The 16,213-nt window shown below is 37.3% G+C and overlaps 1 protein-coding gene across 3 annotated transcripts in view; it reads right to left on the reverse strand.

Annotated features, from left to right (window-relative positions):
* The window catches only part of CCNB3 (cyclin B3), a 73,937-nt gene that overhangs the window by 15,828 nt on the left and 41,896 nt on the right, over positions 1–16,213 (reverse strand). For 2 of the 3 annotated variants that reach the window (XM_024580121.4, XM_053917557.1), the window contains exons 4-7: positions 15,002–15,132; positions 10,340–12,563; positions 9,274–9,369; positions 7,977–8,069 (exon numbers count right to left, since the gene is read on the reverse strand). In XM_024580121.4, the coding sequence (XP_024435889.2) occupies positions 7,977–8,069; positions 9,274–9,369; positions 10,340–12,563; positions 15,002–15,132 (2,544 nt within the window). The remainder of the gene's footprint in view (positions 1–7,976; positions 8,070–9,273; positions 9,370–10,339; positions 12,564–15,001; positions 15,133–16,213) is intronic. The other variant, XM_053917558.2, reaches the window with a different exon arrangement.

Genomic DNA, 16,213 nt, shown 5'->3' on the forward strand with positions numbered 1-16,213 from the left:
ACCTTGCAGGCAAGCAGGGGCTGGAAAGAAGTATTTGAAGTCGTGAAAGGCAAGGACCTACATCCAAGATTACTCTGTCCCGCAAAGCTTTCATTTAGAATGGAAGAGCAGATAAAGTGCTTCCCAGATAAGGCCAAGTTAAAGGAGTTCATCATCACCAAGGATTATTATATGAAATGTTAAAGGGACTTATCTAAGAAAAAGAAGATCAAAAATATGAACAGGAAAATGACAACAAACTCAAAACTGTGAACAAATGAACCTAAAAGAAAAGAAAAACTACGAAAACAAAAACTAAGCAAACAACTAGAACAGGAACAGAATCAGAGAAATGGAGATCACATGGAGGGATTTCAGTGAGGAGGGGGAAGGGAAGAATGGGGGGGAGATACAGGGAAGAAGAAGCATAATTGGTAGGCATAAAATAGGGAGAGATAAAAATGGTATAGGAAACAGAGAACTCAAAGAATTTATATGTACAACCCATGGACATGAACTAAGGTGGGGGGGAATGCTGGAGGGTTGGGTGGTGTGGGGCAGATGGGGTATAAAGGGGGGAAAATTTGGAAAACTGTAATAGCATAATCAATAAAATATACTTAAAAAGGAACAGTATGGGAAATGGAGAAGCCAAAGGTCTTATATATGTATGACCCATGGACATTAACTAAGGCAGGAGAATGCTGGTGGGATGGGGATACAGAGCAGAGGAGAATAAAGGGGAGAAAAAATGGGACAACTATAATAGCATAATCATAAAATATATTTAAAACAAGAAAAAATGTTCAAGAAAAATTCAGAGAAAGCTTTATGTCATTATGAATGAAGAAGTCTTTTCTAAGGAAGAAAAAAAATTAAAACCATAAATGAAAACTAATAGACTTGACTAATTAAAATGCCAATGCCCCTGTACATCAACCCAAAATAACACATTAAAATTTTTCACTAGCAGATGGCAAAAAATATAACATCCCATGTTGGTAAGATTATGAGAAAATTATCACTTTCATTCAGTACTAGTAAAAGTACAAATAGGAATGACACTTCCAAGGGACAGTTGCTTATATGTACAAAAATTTTAAATGTGCATTGTTTTGATCTAATACTTCTATTCCTAGTAACTTATTCCAGAAAAAAAAGAATACAATTATAAACAATGCAACTGTATGCATGTTCACTACAGGGATATCTCTAAGAGGAAATTTGGAAATAACCTAAATATCCAATAGGGGGTTGGGTAAATGATGACAGTTGAAGAACAGAATACTATACAGTCAATAAAGAAATATGCAACTTAACTAGAATATGTTGACAATTACATGAACATTGCTACAGGAGAAAAAAGGCAAGTCACAAAACACTATAAAGAGGACATAACAATCCTACATGTGTACAAGGGGGGGGGACCCAAAATAAAAGAGAATGTATTTATAAAACTTGTGAATTTATTCTTACATGTTTAACCCTCATCCACCTTCCAAGTACTCTCTATTTGATGCAATATAGCTATGGAGACTTTTTTTTTCCACTGCTCAAAACAGTTTTTCAACTCATTGATTTTGATGCTTCTCAGTGCTATTTTTTTTTGTTTCACCTTTTCCACACCAGTGAAACGTTTCCCTTTGAGGAGTTTTTACATCCAGAGAAGGAAAAAAAAAGTCACTGAGGTGAATTTGGGTGAAGAGGGAGGGTGAGGCAGGGGGGTCATGCTATTTTTGCTAAAAAACTGCTGAACACTCAACACGGTGTGGGCAGGTGCACTCACAAATCACTCTTCATGAGAAGGGCAAACACACTGAAAGAGTCTTCAAAAAAATTCACTGAAGCCAAATGCAGCCTCTCACAACAATGCCAGCTGGTACACTGATGCAGATGAGTTCATAGAATGCTCACCTACCAGGCGAAGCCTGTACAACAAAAGGCCTGGCCACCAGAAGATAATTACAGGGTGGTTGTTGGTTTTTTTTTTTTTGAGTCCGCCCTTGTGTTCTTAATAGCAGATTTTCAAGATACACAATGCAAAAAAATGACAAAATTGAAAAGAGAAATAGACAAATTCACACTTATAGTTGAAAACATCAGCATTCCTCTTTTGTGAGAATTACTACACAGAAAATTAGCAAAGATAATGAAGAAATTAAACATCATCAACCAACTGAATCCAACTGACATAGAATGCTCCACCCAACAGCAGTGGAACACACATTCTTCTCAAGTACACATGGAATATTCCCCAAGATAGGCTATATCTTGGATAATAAATCTTTTAAATTTTTTAAAGAATTAAAATCATACATAAGTGGTTCCTTTTACCACAATGGAATTAAACTAGAAATAATAGAAAAATAATGGTAAAAATTCCAAACACTTGTAAATTAAACAACAAAGTTCTAAACAGTCCAAGAATTAAAGAGGAAGTCTCCCCAAATTTATAACATGCAGATAAAGCAGTGCTTAGAGAAAAATTGATAGCTTTAAATGCTTATATTATGAAAAAAGAAAGGTCTGAAATCAATAATCTAAGCTTCTACCTTAAGAAACAAGAAAAAGAAAGCAAATTAAACTCAAACCAAGAGGACACTATAAAAATTAAGGCAGATAGCAGTAAAACTGAAAACAGAATATAGAGAAAATTAATCAAATCAAACACTGGTTCTTTGGGGGAAATCAATATAATTGAAAACTTCTAGCAATATTGATAAACAAAAAGAGGAAAGACACAAATCACCAAATATCAGGAATGAAAGAGTAAATAATACAGGAAATACTATAAACAACTCTATGCACATATATTCAATAACTTAAGGTGAAACGGACCAATTCTTTGAAAATCACAAACTACCAAAAGTCATCTGAAATGAAACAGATAACTTGAATTATCTTGTAACTCTTAAAGAAATTATATTTTTAGTTAAATTCAGGGAAAAGAAAATAACTGCAGGCCCAGATGATTTCATTTGCAAATTCTATCAAACATTTAAAGAATAAATAATATCAATTGTACATATAATTTGGAATTCTACAAAATAATCTGGGATATTTTTCCAAATTATTTTATGAAGGAAGTATCATTTTAATACCAAAAACAGACAAAGACAGTACAAAAAAACCCTCCACTAGAGACCTATAGGCCAACATCCATCAGAAATATAGATGCAAAAATCTTCAACAAAATGTTAGCAAATAAAATGCAACAGTATATACAGAGGGCCCAGAAACATATGAAAAGATGGTCAGCATCATAGCCATCAGAGAGATGCAAATTAAAACCACAATGAGGTACCATCTCACACCAGTCAGAGTGGCCAACATAAACAAATCCACAAACAAATGTTGGAGAGGATGCAGAGAAAAGGGAACCCTAGTGCACTGTTGGTGGGAATGCAGACTGGTGAGGCCACTGTGGAAAACACTATGGAATTTTCTCAGAAAACTAAAAATGGAACTGCCCTTTGACCCAGCAATTCCACTGCTGGGATTATACCCTAAGAACCCTGAAACACCAATCCAAAAGAACCTATGCACCCCAATGTTCATAGCAGCACAATTTACAATAGCCAAGTACTGGAAGCAACCGAAGTGCCCATCAATAAATGAGTGGATCAAAAAGCTATGGTACATTTACACAATGGAATTCTACGCAGCACAGAGAAAGAAGGAGCGCAGACGCTTTGCAATGGCATGGATGGAACTGGAGAACATTATGCTAAGTGAAATAAGCCAGGCAGGGAGGGACAAATACCATATGATCTCACCTTTAACTGGAACATAATCAACAAAAGAAAAAAGCAAACAAAATATAACCAGAGACAGTGAAGTTAAGAACAATCTAACAATAGCCAGAGGGGAGTGGGAGGGAATAGTGGGGAGAGGGGTTTTCAGGAACTACTATAAAGGACACATGGACAAAATCAAGGGGGAGGGTAGAGGTGGGGGAGGGAGGTGGGGTTGGCTGGGGTGGGGTGGAGGGGTGGGGAGAAAATGCAGACAACTGTAATTGAACAACTTTTTATTTTTATAAAAATAAAAAATAAATAAATAAATGCAACAGTATATAAAAATAATAATACACCAGGGCCAAGTGATGTTTATCCTAGCCAAATAAGGCTGCTTCAATATTTGAAAATCAGTCAATGTAATCCACCATATTAATAGTCTTAAACAAAAAAGTCATATGAATAACATAAGAAAAATTCATCATTTATGATAAATATACATCAGCAAACTAGGAAAGGAAAGTAACTTTCTCAACCTCATAAAGGGTATCTACAAAAACTCAACATTAAGCCCTGGCTGGTGTGGCTCAGTGGATTGAGTGCCAGCCTGCAAACCAAGGGGTCACCGGTTCAATTCCCAGTCAGGACACATGCCTAAGTTGTAGGCCAGGTCCCCCAGTTGGGGGTGTATGAGAGGTGGCCACATGTTGGTGTTTCTCTCCCTCTCTTTCTCCCTCCCTTCCCCTCTCTCTGAAAATAAATAAATTAATTAAAAACGAAAACTCTATATTAAGATCATACTAATGGTAAAAGACTAACCATTTCCTTCCTAAGATTAGGAATAACACAAGACTTTGCACTCTTATTGTTCCTATTCAACATCATAATGGGAGTCCTACACAGTGCAATCAAACACAAAAATTAAATTAACAGCATGCATATTGGAAAGAAAACTGTGTCTATTTAAAATGACATAATTGTCTATGCAGATTACTTCAAGAAATGAGAGTCATATGCTTTTAAAAAGAAAGAAGGAGCTTATACCCTTTGTAATGTCATGGATGGAACTGGAGAGCATTATGCTAAGTGAAATAAGCCAGGCGGTGAGGGACAAATACCATATGATCTCACCTTTAACTGGAACATAATCAACAGAAGAAAAAAGCAAACAAAATATAACCAGAGACATTGAAGTTAAGAACATTGTAACAATAGCCACAGGGGAGCGGGGAGGGGATAGTGGGGAGAGGGGTCCATAGGAGCTACTATAAGGGATACATGGACAAAATCATGGGGGAGGGTGGAGTTGGGGGAGGGAGGGGGGTTTGGCTGGGGTGGGGTGGAGGGATGGGGAGAAAAGGCACACAACTGTAATTGAATAACAATAAAAAATTAAAATTAAAAAAAACAATTTATTTTAATTTTCTGTTGGTTATCTATAATAGTTCGTTGATCCTAGGTGTTTTGACTCAATTTCAAAATCAGTTCTAAAATATCTCTAAAGTCTATTTTCTAAAATAAAGTTTGTTACTCCTTGGTATTCAAAAAAAAAAAAAAAAAACCCCTAAGAATACAGGTTTTATGTTTTAGTGAGGTCATATAATACAAGGTCAAAACACAAATATCAATATTTCATAACAGTAGTATAAATCTGGAAATCTAAATGTTAAAAAATACCATTTACAATAGCTCCAAGAAAATAAGATATTTTGGTATAAATCTAACAAGACATGTACAGGATCTGTATGGAAAAAAAATTCTAACTAAATAAATGAGACATAATACATTCATGTGTTGGTAGATTCAACATAGAAAACATTATCAATTCTATTAAACTCCCACCTATAGATGTGTGTTGGAGGGTCCCCAAGAGCACATTCCTAGGTGGACTCACAGGACCATGAATATGTCATATTCATGGCTACTATTTATTATAGCAAAATATACAAAGCAATATCAGTAAAGGGACAAAAAGTATAGGCAAAGTTTGTCAAAAACCTAAACACAGCTTCTAAGAATCCTGTCCCAGGAGAGTCATTTAGGGTGCACTTAATTCCTCCAGCAATGAGATGTGACAATACATGTAAAGTGTTGTCTACAGGGGAGCTTGATAATGATTCAATGCCTAAGACTATTGGGAGTTGGTCATGTAAACACTCTCTGCTTAGCATGTACCAAAATTCCAGACTCCCAGAAGAAAAACAGGTATTCAGAATAAACCACGTTGTCTGCACAGTTTAAGTACAGTTATAATTAAAAAAGGGCTTTATAGCAGTATAGAGAACTGTTTACCACTCAAGTTCCCAGATGCCAGCCAAGGGCCAACTTTGCAAATAGGCCTTTCTAAGGACAGCAGTATTAGGTCCATTATGCTACTAACTCTTTTCTGCACAAAATGTAACTTAATTCCAATCGAACTCAGCAGGATTTTTTTGTGGATATTGCCAAACTGATTCTAAAATTTATATAAAAAGGCAAATAAATTAGAAAAGCTAAAACAATTTTGAAAAAAGACAGAATAGAGTTGAAAGAATCATGCTACCTACTTTTAAGAATTACAATATTATAAAACTGCAGAAATAAAGACAGTGTGATATTGGCAGAAAGATAGACACAGAAGTCAATGGAAAAGAATAGAGCATAGAAATAAGTACAGAAATGGACCCACACAAATAAGGCCAACTGATTTTGGGCAAAGGCACAAAAAGAATTTAGTGAAGAAAATGTATTTTTCCACAAATGGTGTTAGAACAATTGGACCTCCATGTGCAAAAGATGAATGAACTTTGACCTCAAGATCTTTATACCTTATACAAAACTTAAAAGAGATTATAGATTTAATGTTAGAACTATAAAACTTTTAGATAAAATATAGGAGAAAATATTTATGACCTAGGTTTAGTCAAAGAGTTCTTAGACATGACACAAAAGGTACAATCCATAAAGAAAACATTGAAAAACTAGACTTTATCAAAATATGTGTGCCTGAGCCATACACCACAATTCTGATTTGATAAGTCTGGGATGGGTCCTGTGCATCTGTGATTCTGTGATCTGTGCACCAAAAGTGCATCCCTAGTGGATAACCACCACTTTAAAAGTGGGAGGTAATACACACACATTAACAGTGATTGTGGGATCATAGGTAATTATAATTTCTTACCTTGCTATAATAAATGTGAATTTTTGTGCAATAAACACAATAGCTTCTATTAAAAAGATCCCATTAATAATTCCAGTTGGTAGGCATATTTTATCTCTTAACTCTTTATTCCCTTTCCCTACTCCCAATTTCAATTACCCACGAATGGGAGGAGTAGATCTTCTCTATTCTCTGTTCTCATCTACATCACTAATAAAAATGTTGATCAGAACAAAGTCTGCTATCAGTCCACTAGAAATCTTGTTCTGGCTTGGTAATGATCAACAATCTTTGGGATCAATTTTATTTATTTAAGATCTCTCCAAATTCTACTCTTATCTAATTTACTACTCTTCATCATTCCCATAAGATGAGAGATATTTTCATGCTTTGCTGATGTCCAAATCTACCACATTTCCCTTGTCTGTCACTCCAAAGTGAGCCTGAACCACTTCTCTGGCCCTTAAAGGATATTAAAACTATATTACCTTTTTTCCCCAATTATATAGTAACATTCTTCAGGGCATGGACTATACCTTATATTTCTGTGCAAACTCCACAGCAATCCATTCGATTCTATTCAAAAACTATGTATTGACACCTTGGTATGTGCTAGGTATTATTCTGGGCTATCCTTCCTTAGTGTAGAGTGATAATTAAGTATTCATAGTCGTATTCCCTCAATAACTAACCCTGGATAAGCAGCTAACTGCCATGTTTGGTGCTACATTGTCCTTCCTATTACCCATCCCACCTAAATTTGAAAGACTTTGTCACTGACCACTACCCAAATCACTAGATATAATTTTACATTTTAAGAAGGATTAAACTAACATACCATCGTTGTTTTTTCTAGAAATAATCTTTCACTGGTTTCTCAATGTATCTTATTTATAACATTCTTATATTACTTAAGTGTATTCTACTTTGTATTGCACTTACTTGTCTGCATGTCTTACCTTGCCCCCTATATCAAAAGTTTCCCAAGGGCAGGTACCATGGCTTATTCAGCTCTGTAGACCCAGTAAATTTGTACCATGTTTGGAACCTGGCAATGCTGAATGAATAATTGATAAAACAGAATAGCAGCTCCCTAAAACAGGAGTTGCCAGGCTTACCTGCACAGCCACCAACCAGTTCACAAGAATGGCCCTCATGTTACTGCTGATGTCACTCTGATAGCGCATGTATTTTTTAAGTATGAACTTTTTCTGGTGACATAAGAAAGAAATGTTAATAAATAATTCTTGTAGTTCCAAAACTGTAACTTAAGAAAAAAATATTTGCAACTAACATCTCAGAAAAAAATTGTAACTTAACATAATTAACTTCTTCATGGTTTAACTCATTTTCAGCTGATATCTGATAGGGGCAGATCAAAGTATTCTTTTCCAGACAAGTTAGTTATCCTTGGGAAATGGACACACATGATATTCAAGTGTCGGGGTGGATACCAAGGAGTTCAGGGGGAATATGGGCAGGAACACACATATGACTATAGATGAATACCAAAAAGGTTTGACCACTTTTTGCAATTCAACCTAAAAGCACAATACCATGCTATACAGAGCAATGTTTCTCAAACTTTAATATGTGTATGCACCACTTGCGGATCTGTGGTGGGTCCAGATTTCTGCATTTCTAACAAAATCCCAAGTGAAATCTATACTGCCGAGCTAAGGCCCACACTTCTGGTATAGCAAAGTTTTCTCTTACATCTTCTAAGGTATACTAGAAATATATGTGGGCTCTGGAGTCAGTTAATCAAACACTACGTCTCTAGAGGGAATATGAGATATTAATCTTCCTTCTTTTGCATGGCCTGCTAAAATGCCAGTTGGCTGATAATATTGGTCCCATCTGTTCTATTGAAAGAGACAGGAAAAAAAAACCTTGAGGAGTTGATGAATATTAGTAGTAAAGGAGATTGGCAGATTTCAAAGGAGGAAGAAAATTTCACCAGACTGGAGAGGTGAAACAAAGGGTATGATTTTACATATGATGGCAGAAACTTGCATACAAAAAGGAAAAGATCTCCAGGAGCAGCTACTCAGAAAGAGACCACTTGACCATTTTTGTGTCTGAGACTGTCTCCTCAGCAATTAGAGGTGCAGGCTTATGTTCTTATAGGTAATAAGACTTTAGTCCATATCCCAGCTCTACCACATACTAGTTGTGTGACTACGAGCAGTTTCCCCCATCTATAAAAAGGAGATAATAATAATACCTAACATCATGAAATTAGTGGGAGAATTAAGCAAAATAATGTCTATAAATCCTGTAGCACAGTGTAACTCATAGTATGCTACCAACAGATGCCACCTGTTGCTCCCCTTTCAACTTGCATTTGAAGGATGGAGTGACAAGGAATGAGAACTAGAAATCATTGCCCCCCACCACCAGCTACCTACACACCTCTCTCTCCTTCAAGTATCTGAAGATATCCTTGACATATATTGAGTCGAAAATTAGATTATTGTGGTTCTTGCCAATATCCTCCAGTAGGGTCATCTGCTTGGAAATCACCAAAAAGACATATTAAGAGAAACATTCCTAATAAGTCTTAGCACATATACATAAAGAATGACTCCTTTCTTCCCAATGTCATCTCCTGCTAAGGTTCCTCAAGCCTCCTCATACATCCTGAGCTATAACAGAGCACCCCTGGACCCTGCAATCCTCATACTCCTGAGTGACCAAGAAATACTTAGTCTTCCTTGTACATGCCTGCTCTACCCTAGGAACCAGGCACCATTTTTACAGGTAAGCTCAAGAATCTTCAACAAAGACACTCTTATTCTACTATTTCAGTTTATGTCACCTTCTTAGGTTCCTTGTTATGTCCCAATGCTTTGATCTGGCCCGATTCATCTTCTTGGTAGCCCTTTCCTCCCTTCTACACCTTTATTCAGGTTGTTTTGCCTACAAGAGTGACATTTCTCCTCGTACCTGCCAAATCTGATCCCTCCATCCTTTCAATTTACAACTTAAAGACCATCTTTCTTGAGAGATGCCTCTTTGAACTTTATCCTTCTTTGAAGCCAACTTGAATGCAGACTGCAATTACTAAGAAAGGCAATTTCCAGAAAGAAGTAAACACTACTGCAAAGCCTATATATACTAGGCTGGGCAAAAGCAGGTTTACTGTGCCATTATGACATTCTTTAGAGTTAATAAAACTATTGTAATAATTATAACCTGCATGTATTTTCCACATGAACAAATGTAAACCTACTTTTGTCCACCCCGTATACATAGTATTCCAGGCCCTTGTGGGTTTTCCTGGGATAAATACTTTATAATTGCTTAGGTAAATCACTATGCCAATTGGGAAGTCAAGAGATTCTAAAAGGCCAACTTGATTTACTATAGCCTTTAACACACAGCTCAATTGCTGCTTAAGAAAAAATATCTCTTTGCTAGCAGCTATCTCCAGAACAACAAAGAACATTTCATCTAATTTAAGAAGAGAGCAAAATACCTCCTTCCATGATCTCTTGACACGAGATGAGAAAGGTTTATTAGAACTGGATTCACAAGCACTGTACTTCTTTGTGGCATTAAACTTGCTCACACTGGACACGATGCCAGAGCTGGACATGCCTGTTCTAGATTCAGGGGCAGTGCTGAATACATGTGGGCTACTCTCAACTTGGATAGAGGCATCTTTAATAAAGGTATCTTCCCTGTGGGTAGAATTATTTTGCAAGGCCAATGGCTCCTCAAATGACAACTCCTGCTCAGTTGTGGGTTTCTCATTCAAGGAGCACATCTTGAAATGGAATGCTTCATTGATGGTAGACTTCCCATGAAAGGCTAATTCTTTGAAGAGGGACTCCTTCTCAATGCTGGGCTTCTCCTGCAAGGCCAATGGCTTCTTTGAGTGGAACAACCCCTGCAGAGTGGTGTGATCCTCTTTCAATAGAGATGGATCCTGCCAGACAAACTCCTTATCAGTTTTAGGCTTTTTCTTAAAGTGCAATGCCTTCTTACAGAGTGACCCCTTTTCAGGGGTGGTCTCGTCTAACACCAGTGGCTTCTCTAAGAGAAACATCTTTTCCTGAGTGAGTCGCTTCCTCTTTGCAGATAATGGTGTCTTGGTAAGGCCTGCCTCCTCAATTGAAGACTTCTTCCTAAATGATGCTGGCCCCATAAAGAAGGGATCTTTACCTTTGTCAATAATATTCTGCATGTCCAATATCACTTGGCAGATGGACATCATTATTTGAGTGGTGCACTCTTTCTTCTTTAAAGATATTAGCTCCTTGCTAGAGATTGCCTCACTCATGGTATGTTTCTTCCTAAAGGAAACTGGCTCCATAAGAAATTCATCTTTACTGTGAATATTCTCTTGCAATGCCCATGGCTTCTTCAAGAGGGCCACCTCCCCCTGAGTGGTGTGCTTCTCTGGCAACACAGATGATTCCTTGAAGAGGAACTCTTTCTCAGTGGCAGGCTTGTTTTTAAAGGACGATGACTCCTTAATGACTGACTTCCCTTCAGAAATGGTCTGCAATACTAATGGCTTCTTCAAGCAGGGTATCTTATCTTGAGTGGTACATTTCTTCTTCAAAACTACTAGCTCCTTGGTGGCAGTTGCCTCCTCAATGGTACGCTTCTTCTTAAAAACCGGAGTGTCCTTTAGAAGTGACTCCTCTTCAGTTGGAGTCTTTTGCAAGACCAAGGGCTTCTTCAAGATGGACACCTCCCCCTGAGTGGTATGCTTCTCTGGCAACACAGATGATTCCTTGAAGAGGAACTTCTCCTCAGTAGTAGGCTTCTTTTCAAAGGACAATGGCTCCTTAATGGCTGACTTTGCTTCAGAAATGGTCTTCAAGCAGGGTATCTTATCTTGAGTGGTACATTTCTTCTTTAAAATTACTATCTCCATGGTGGCAGTTGCCTCCTCATTGGGACGCTTCTTCTTAAAAAACAGAGTCTCCTTTAAAAGGGACTCCTCCTTAGCTGACCTCTTTTGCAAGGTCAAGGGCTTCTTCAAAATAGACACCTCCCCCTGAGTGGTGTGCTTCTCTTGCAATGGAGATGACTCTTGGAAATCGAACTCCTCAGTGGTACACTTCTTCTTAAAGGACAATGGTTTCTCAATGAGCGACTCTTCTCCAAAGGTGGCCTTCTGCAATATTAGTGGCCTCTTCTCATGAGACATCTTTTCCTGAGTGGCACACTTGTTTAAAGTTAATAGCCGCTTGGTGGGGGTTGCCTCCTCAGTTTCAGGCTTCTTTCTAAAGTTCATTGGCTCCATAAAGAAGGAATCCTTTTCAACATTAACATTAAGCAATGTCATCTCCTCCTCACAGCAGGACTGCTTCCCCTCACGTGTGCATATCTCCTTAAAGGATAAATTCTTCTGGGTGACAACTGCCTCCTCAGCTTTTTGTTTTTTCCCAAAAGTCACTGGCTCTAAAATATACTCTAAATCACTCTCAGTCTCTTCAAGCAAAGTTAGTGGCTTCTCAAATACAGAGATGGTATTCTGATTTATATGCTTCTTTAATGACCTCCTATTGAGGACTGTGTTCCCAGTAGTGGGTTTCTCTTTTAAAACTAATGGCTTTTTGATAAGAGAAGGATCCTCAGTAGTGGGTGTTTCAGAAATGGCAGATGTCTTCAGAGTACGTGGTTTCTTCACAATGTGTAATACCATAGGGGTAGAAACTGCTGTTGATGGAGGTTCCAGCTCATATCTGTAAAGAAAACAATGTCTGGGTAAGAAGAATGTATTTTCTAGAATCTTTACCTGCCATCTCATTTTGTTGCTATATTTACTAAATGTATGGAAGAGGAAAGGGCTTCAACTCCAAGAAACATATTAGAGTATAAAAGTCATTGAGGCCCTGACTGGTGTAGCTCAGTGGATTGAGCGCAGGCCTGCAAACCAAAGGGTCACCAGTTTGATTCCCAGTCAGGGCACATGACTGGGTTGTGGGCTAGGTCAGGTCCCCAGTGGGGGGCACATGAGAGGCAAACACACATTGATGTTTGTCTACTTCTCTGTCTCCTTCCCTTCCCCTCTCTCTAAAAATAAATAAGATCTTTAAAAAAAAAGTCATTGAGTACCATAGTGAATCAACTAAGTGGCACAGTGTGTAGTTTCTATGGCTTAGGTCCCCAACATTTTTCTGAAAAATTTCCCCTGAAATCCATTTTATACTTTTCTCATATATGATTTCTTACCTTTATTTTTATATAAAGGCTTTCATTATAAAACTTACATATTGTATGACTTTGCTTATACATCAGTCTCCCTCACTAGCTGCATTTATTTGTTTCTATCTATCAGCACCAGACATCTGATAAGATGAAAGTTGAAATTAATATTTTTGAAGGCTTATGAGAGAGAATTATAAGAGAGAAGTATATGGTGAAGGCTTATAAGTCAACGGTGGGCTGATACTTGACATTGGTGGTATCTAACCATAGTCCCTTTACCCTAGGCTATTCACAAGATATTTTCTCAGTGGAGGATATGATAAGACCAAAAAAGGCATTTTTCACATGTGTCAGATGCAAAGCTTTGTTTTGAACAGGATTTCATGTCCAATTACAATAACTAATCTAGTATGACCAAAACATTAGATGACTAGAAATCAGAATAAGAGAAAGGATTAAAGGCAAATACAATCATCAGTCTGAACAAGAGTAAGTGCCTCCAAAAGACTAGATAGCTTATGATTCCATCTATCTAAAACATCCAAAATAGAACATACCCATAGATGTATATTCATAACAGAAAGTAGATTAGTGGTTGCCTGGGGCTGAGAAAGGGCAGGGTCTGGAAAAGGAAGTGTAGAAATTGAGACTAGAAAAGGGAAGGGACTGCTAATGGGTACAAGTTTCTTTTGTGGGGGAGTGGAATGTTGGAAAAGTCCTAAAATTAGATAGTGGTGATGATTGTTCAACTCTAAAAAATATAATACAAAAAAAAACCAATGAATTATTGTTTAAAAGGAAGTGCTATTGGCTTATTAGAAATAGATAAGCTGATTCTAAACATCATATGGAATTGCACAAAATCAGAATGGCCAAAACAATCTTGAAAAAGAGAAACAAAGTTAGAGGAGTCACACTCTCCAATTTCAAAATGCCCTACAGAGCAACAATAATCAAGATAGTGTGGTACCAATATAAAGATAGGCAAATAGATCAATGAAATAAAATTAAGAGTTTAGAAATAAACACTTGCCCTGGCTGGCGTGGCTAAGTTGGTTAGAGTGTTGTCCCATAAACCATAAGGTCATGGGTTCAATTCCGGGTCAGGGCACATACCTAGGATGCAGGTTTGGCCCCTGGTTGGGGCAAGTATGAGAGGCAACTGATGATGTTTCTATCTCACAGCAGTTTCTCTCCCTCTCTCTCTCTTCCTTCCCCTCTCCCTAAAATCAATAAGCATGTCCTCCGGTGAAGGTAATTTAAAAAAACACTTACAGTTAATAGTCAATTCATTTTTGACAAGGATGCCAAGACAATTAAGTGGAGAAAGATTAGTCTTTTTAAGAAAAAGGTGCTGGGACAGCTGGCTATCTATATGCAAAACAATGAATTTAGACCTCTAACATACACCACCAACAAAAATTACCTCAAAAACCTTAATTAAGAGCTAAAACTTTAAAACTCTGAAAAGAAAACCTTAAAAGTAAGCAAACACACACATACACACATAGACACAGACAACAGTACCTTATTATCAACAGAAAAGGTGGGTGGGAGGAAGTGGAAGAGGGTAAAAGGGAAATAAATGGTGATGAAAGTAGACTTAACTTGAGGTGGTGAACACACAATACAATATACAGATACTGTATTATAGAATTGTACACCTGAAACCTATAAAATTTTATTAACCAATGTAACCCCAATAAATTCAATAAAATTTTTTTAAATAAAAACTTTAAAAAGTAAATCTCTGTAACCTTACATTCAGCAATGGTTGCTTTGCCAAGTCTAAGGCAATGGTTAACACTATAGCAACCACAGCTGGGCCCACCTCAGCAATGAGAGTTAATGTAGCAATCACCAACATGGCTCATTAAACATGTTTTCAATGGGGACAAAAGGGGACCCAAAGGATGTCACACAATCTCCTTTACCATCTAAAACAATGCCATCTATGTCCCCTCTTACTCACTGTTTTATATTCATCTCATTGTTTTTGGACAACTCCAGAGTAGGTTTAGTCCTGTTTATCTTCTTGGAAACATCTTTAACAAACTCCTTACTGGCTTCCTTCTTGGTCTGTGCAGGTTGACTTTGAGAAGCCTACAAAAAATAGAGGAGGGGGAAGCAAAGAAATGGAGAGCACCACAAATTACCCCATAGGTGGCTCTTATAAGAAAGTAAATTTACTAATAAAAGTTCAAAACAAAACAAAAAAAATTAAAATTAAAATTTACATGACTGAAATTTCAACATAATTTTGTAAACTCTGACTCTTATTAAATGTTTTAAGAAAAATAAAACTGTCGAGTATTAAAAAAAAAAAAAAAAAGAAAGTTCTGACCCACATCCTCACCCTAGACACCTTGTTTGAGTATTCCCAGGAATAATCAAAACAACTCACAGTCAGTATAGCACTGGTGTGGACTAATCACAGTGAAAGTTAGCGGTATAATAGAATTGGTAATAATTAGCTAAATAGCAGCACTAAGTGATTCTAAGACACAAAGGAAGTAGTTCTGATCTCCATGTCATGCATACTGGCTGGCAAATTACCCAACAGATGTTTTGTTAATATCACATTCCACTTTGACCCCATAAGATGTTCAGAGGGGGGAAAAAAGGCAACATAGATGGCTTTGCTGCCTGGATATACCAAAATCAACTAAGTTTTCACTGTAGACTTCTAACACAAAACTATCTGTGATTTCATAGAGGGGATATTTAACATGGAGCTCTGGGGAGCTCCACCACAAACTCTAACCATGACTAACTCTATTAAACAGTAGGAGAGATCCTGAGTCTACAAATAATGTCAGTAAAATAAATTTAAATGTAATACCTTTAAAATGAAATAAATTGGTCCAGTCATGATGGAGGCATAGGTAGGTAGACACACCTTGCCTCATTGCACAACCATAAGAAGGAACACAACTAACTTAAAAATGAAAAACACCCAGAATTGCCAGAAAATCACCCAGAAAAACACCCAGAACTGTACAAAAGTCCAACAACCAAGGATTTAAAGAATCTATATTCATCCAGACAGGTAGGAGGGGCTGAGATGGAGAGTCAGGGTGGAGAGGACTTGGTGTGGCAGTGGTAAGCCAGGGGTGGAGAGGCAGAGAGGTAGTGGCAGCTGGCAGAATGAGCAGCCCCACATTCACATGTGGTGGACAGAAAC

Source organism: Desmodus rotundus, chromosome X, assembly GCF_022682495.2.
Source record: "Desmodus rotundus isolate HL8 chromosome X, HLdesRot8A.1, whole genome shotgun sequence".
In the NCBI taxonomy this organism is placed as follows: Eukaryota; Metazoa; Chordata; class Mammalia; order Chiroptera; family Phyllostomidae; genus Desmodus; species Desmodus rotundus.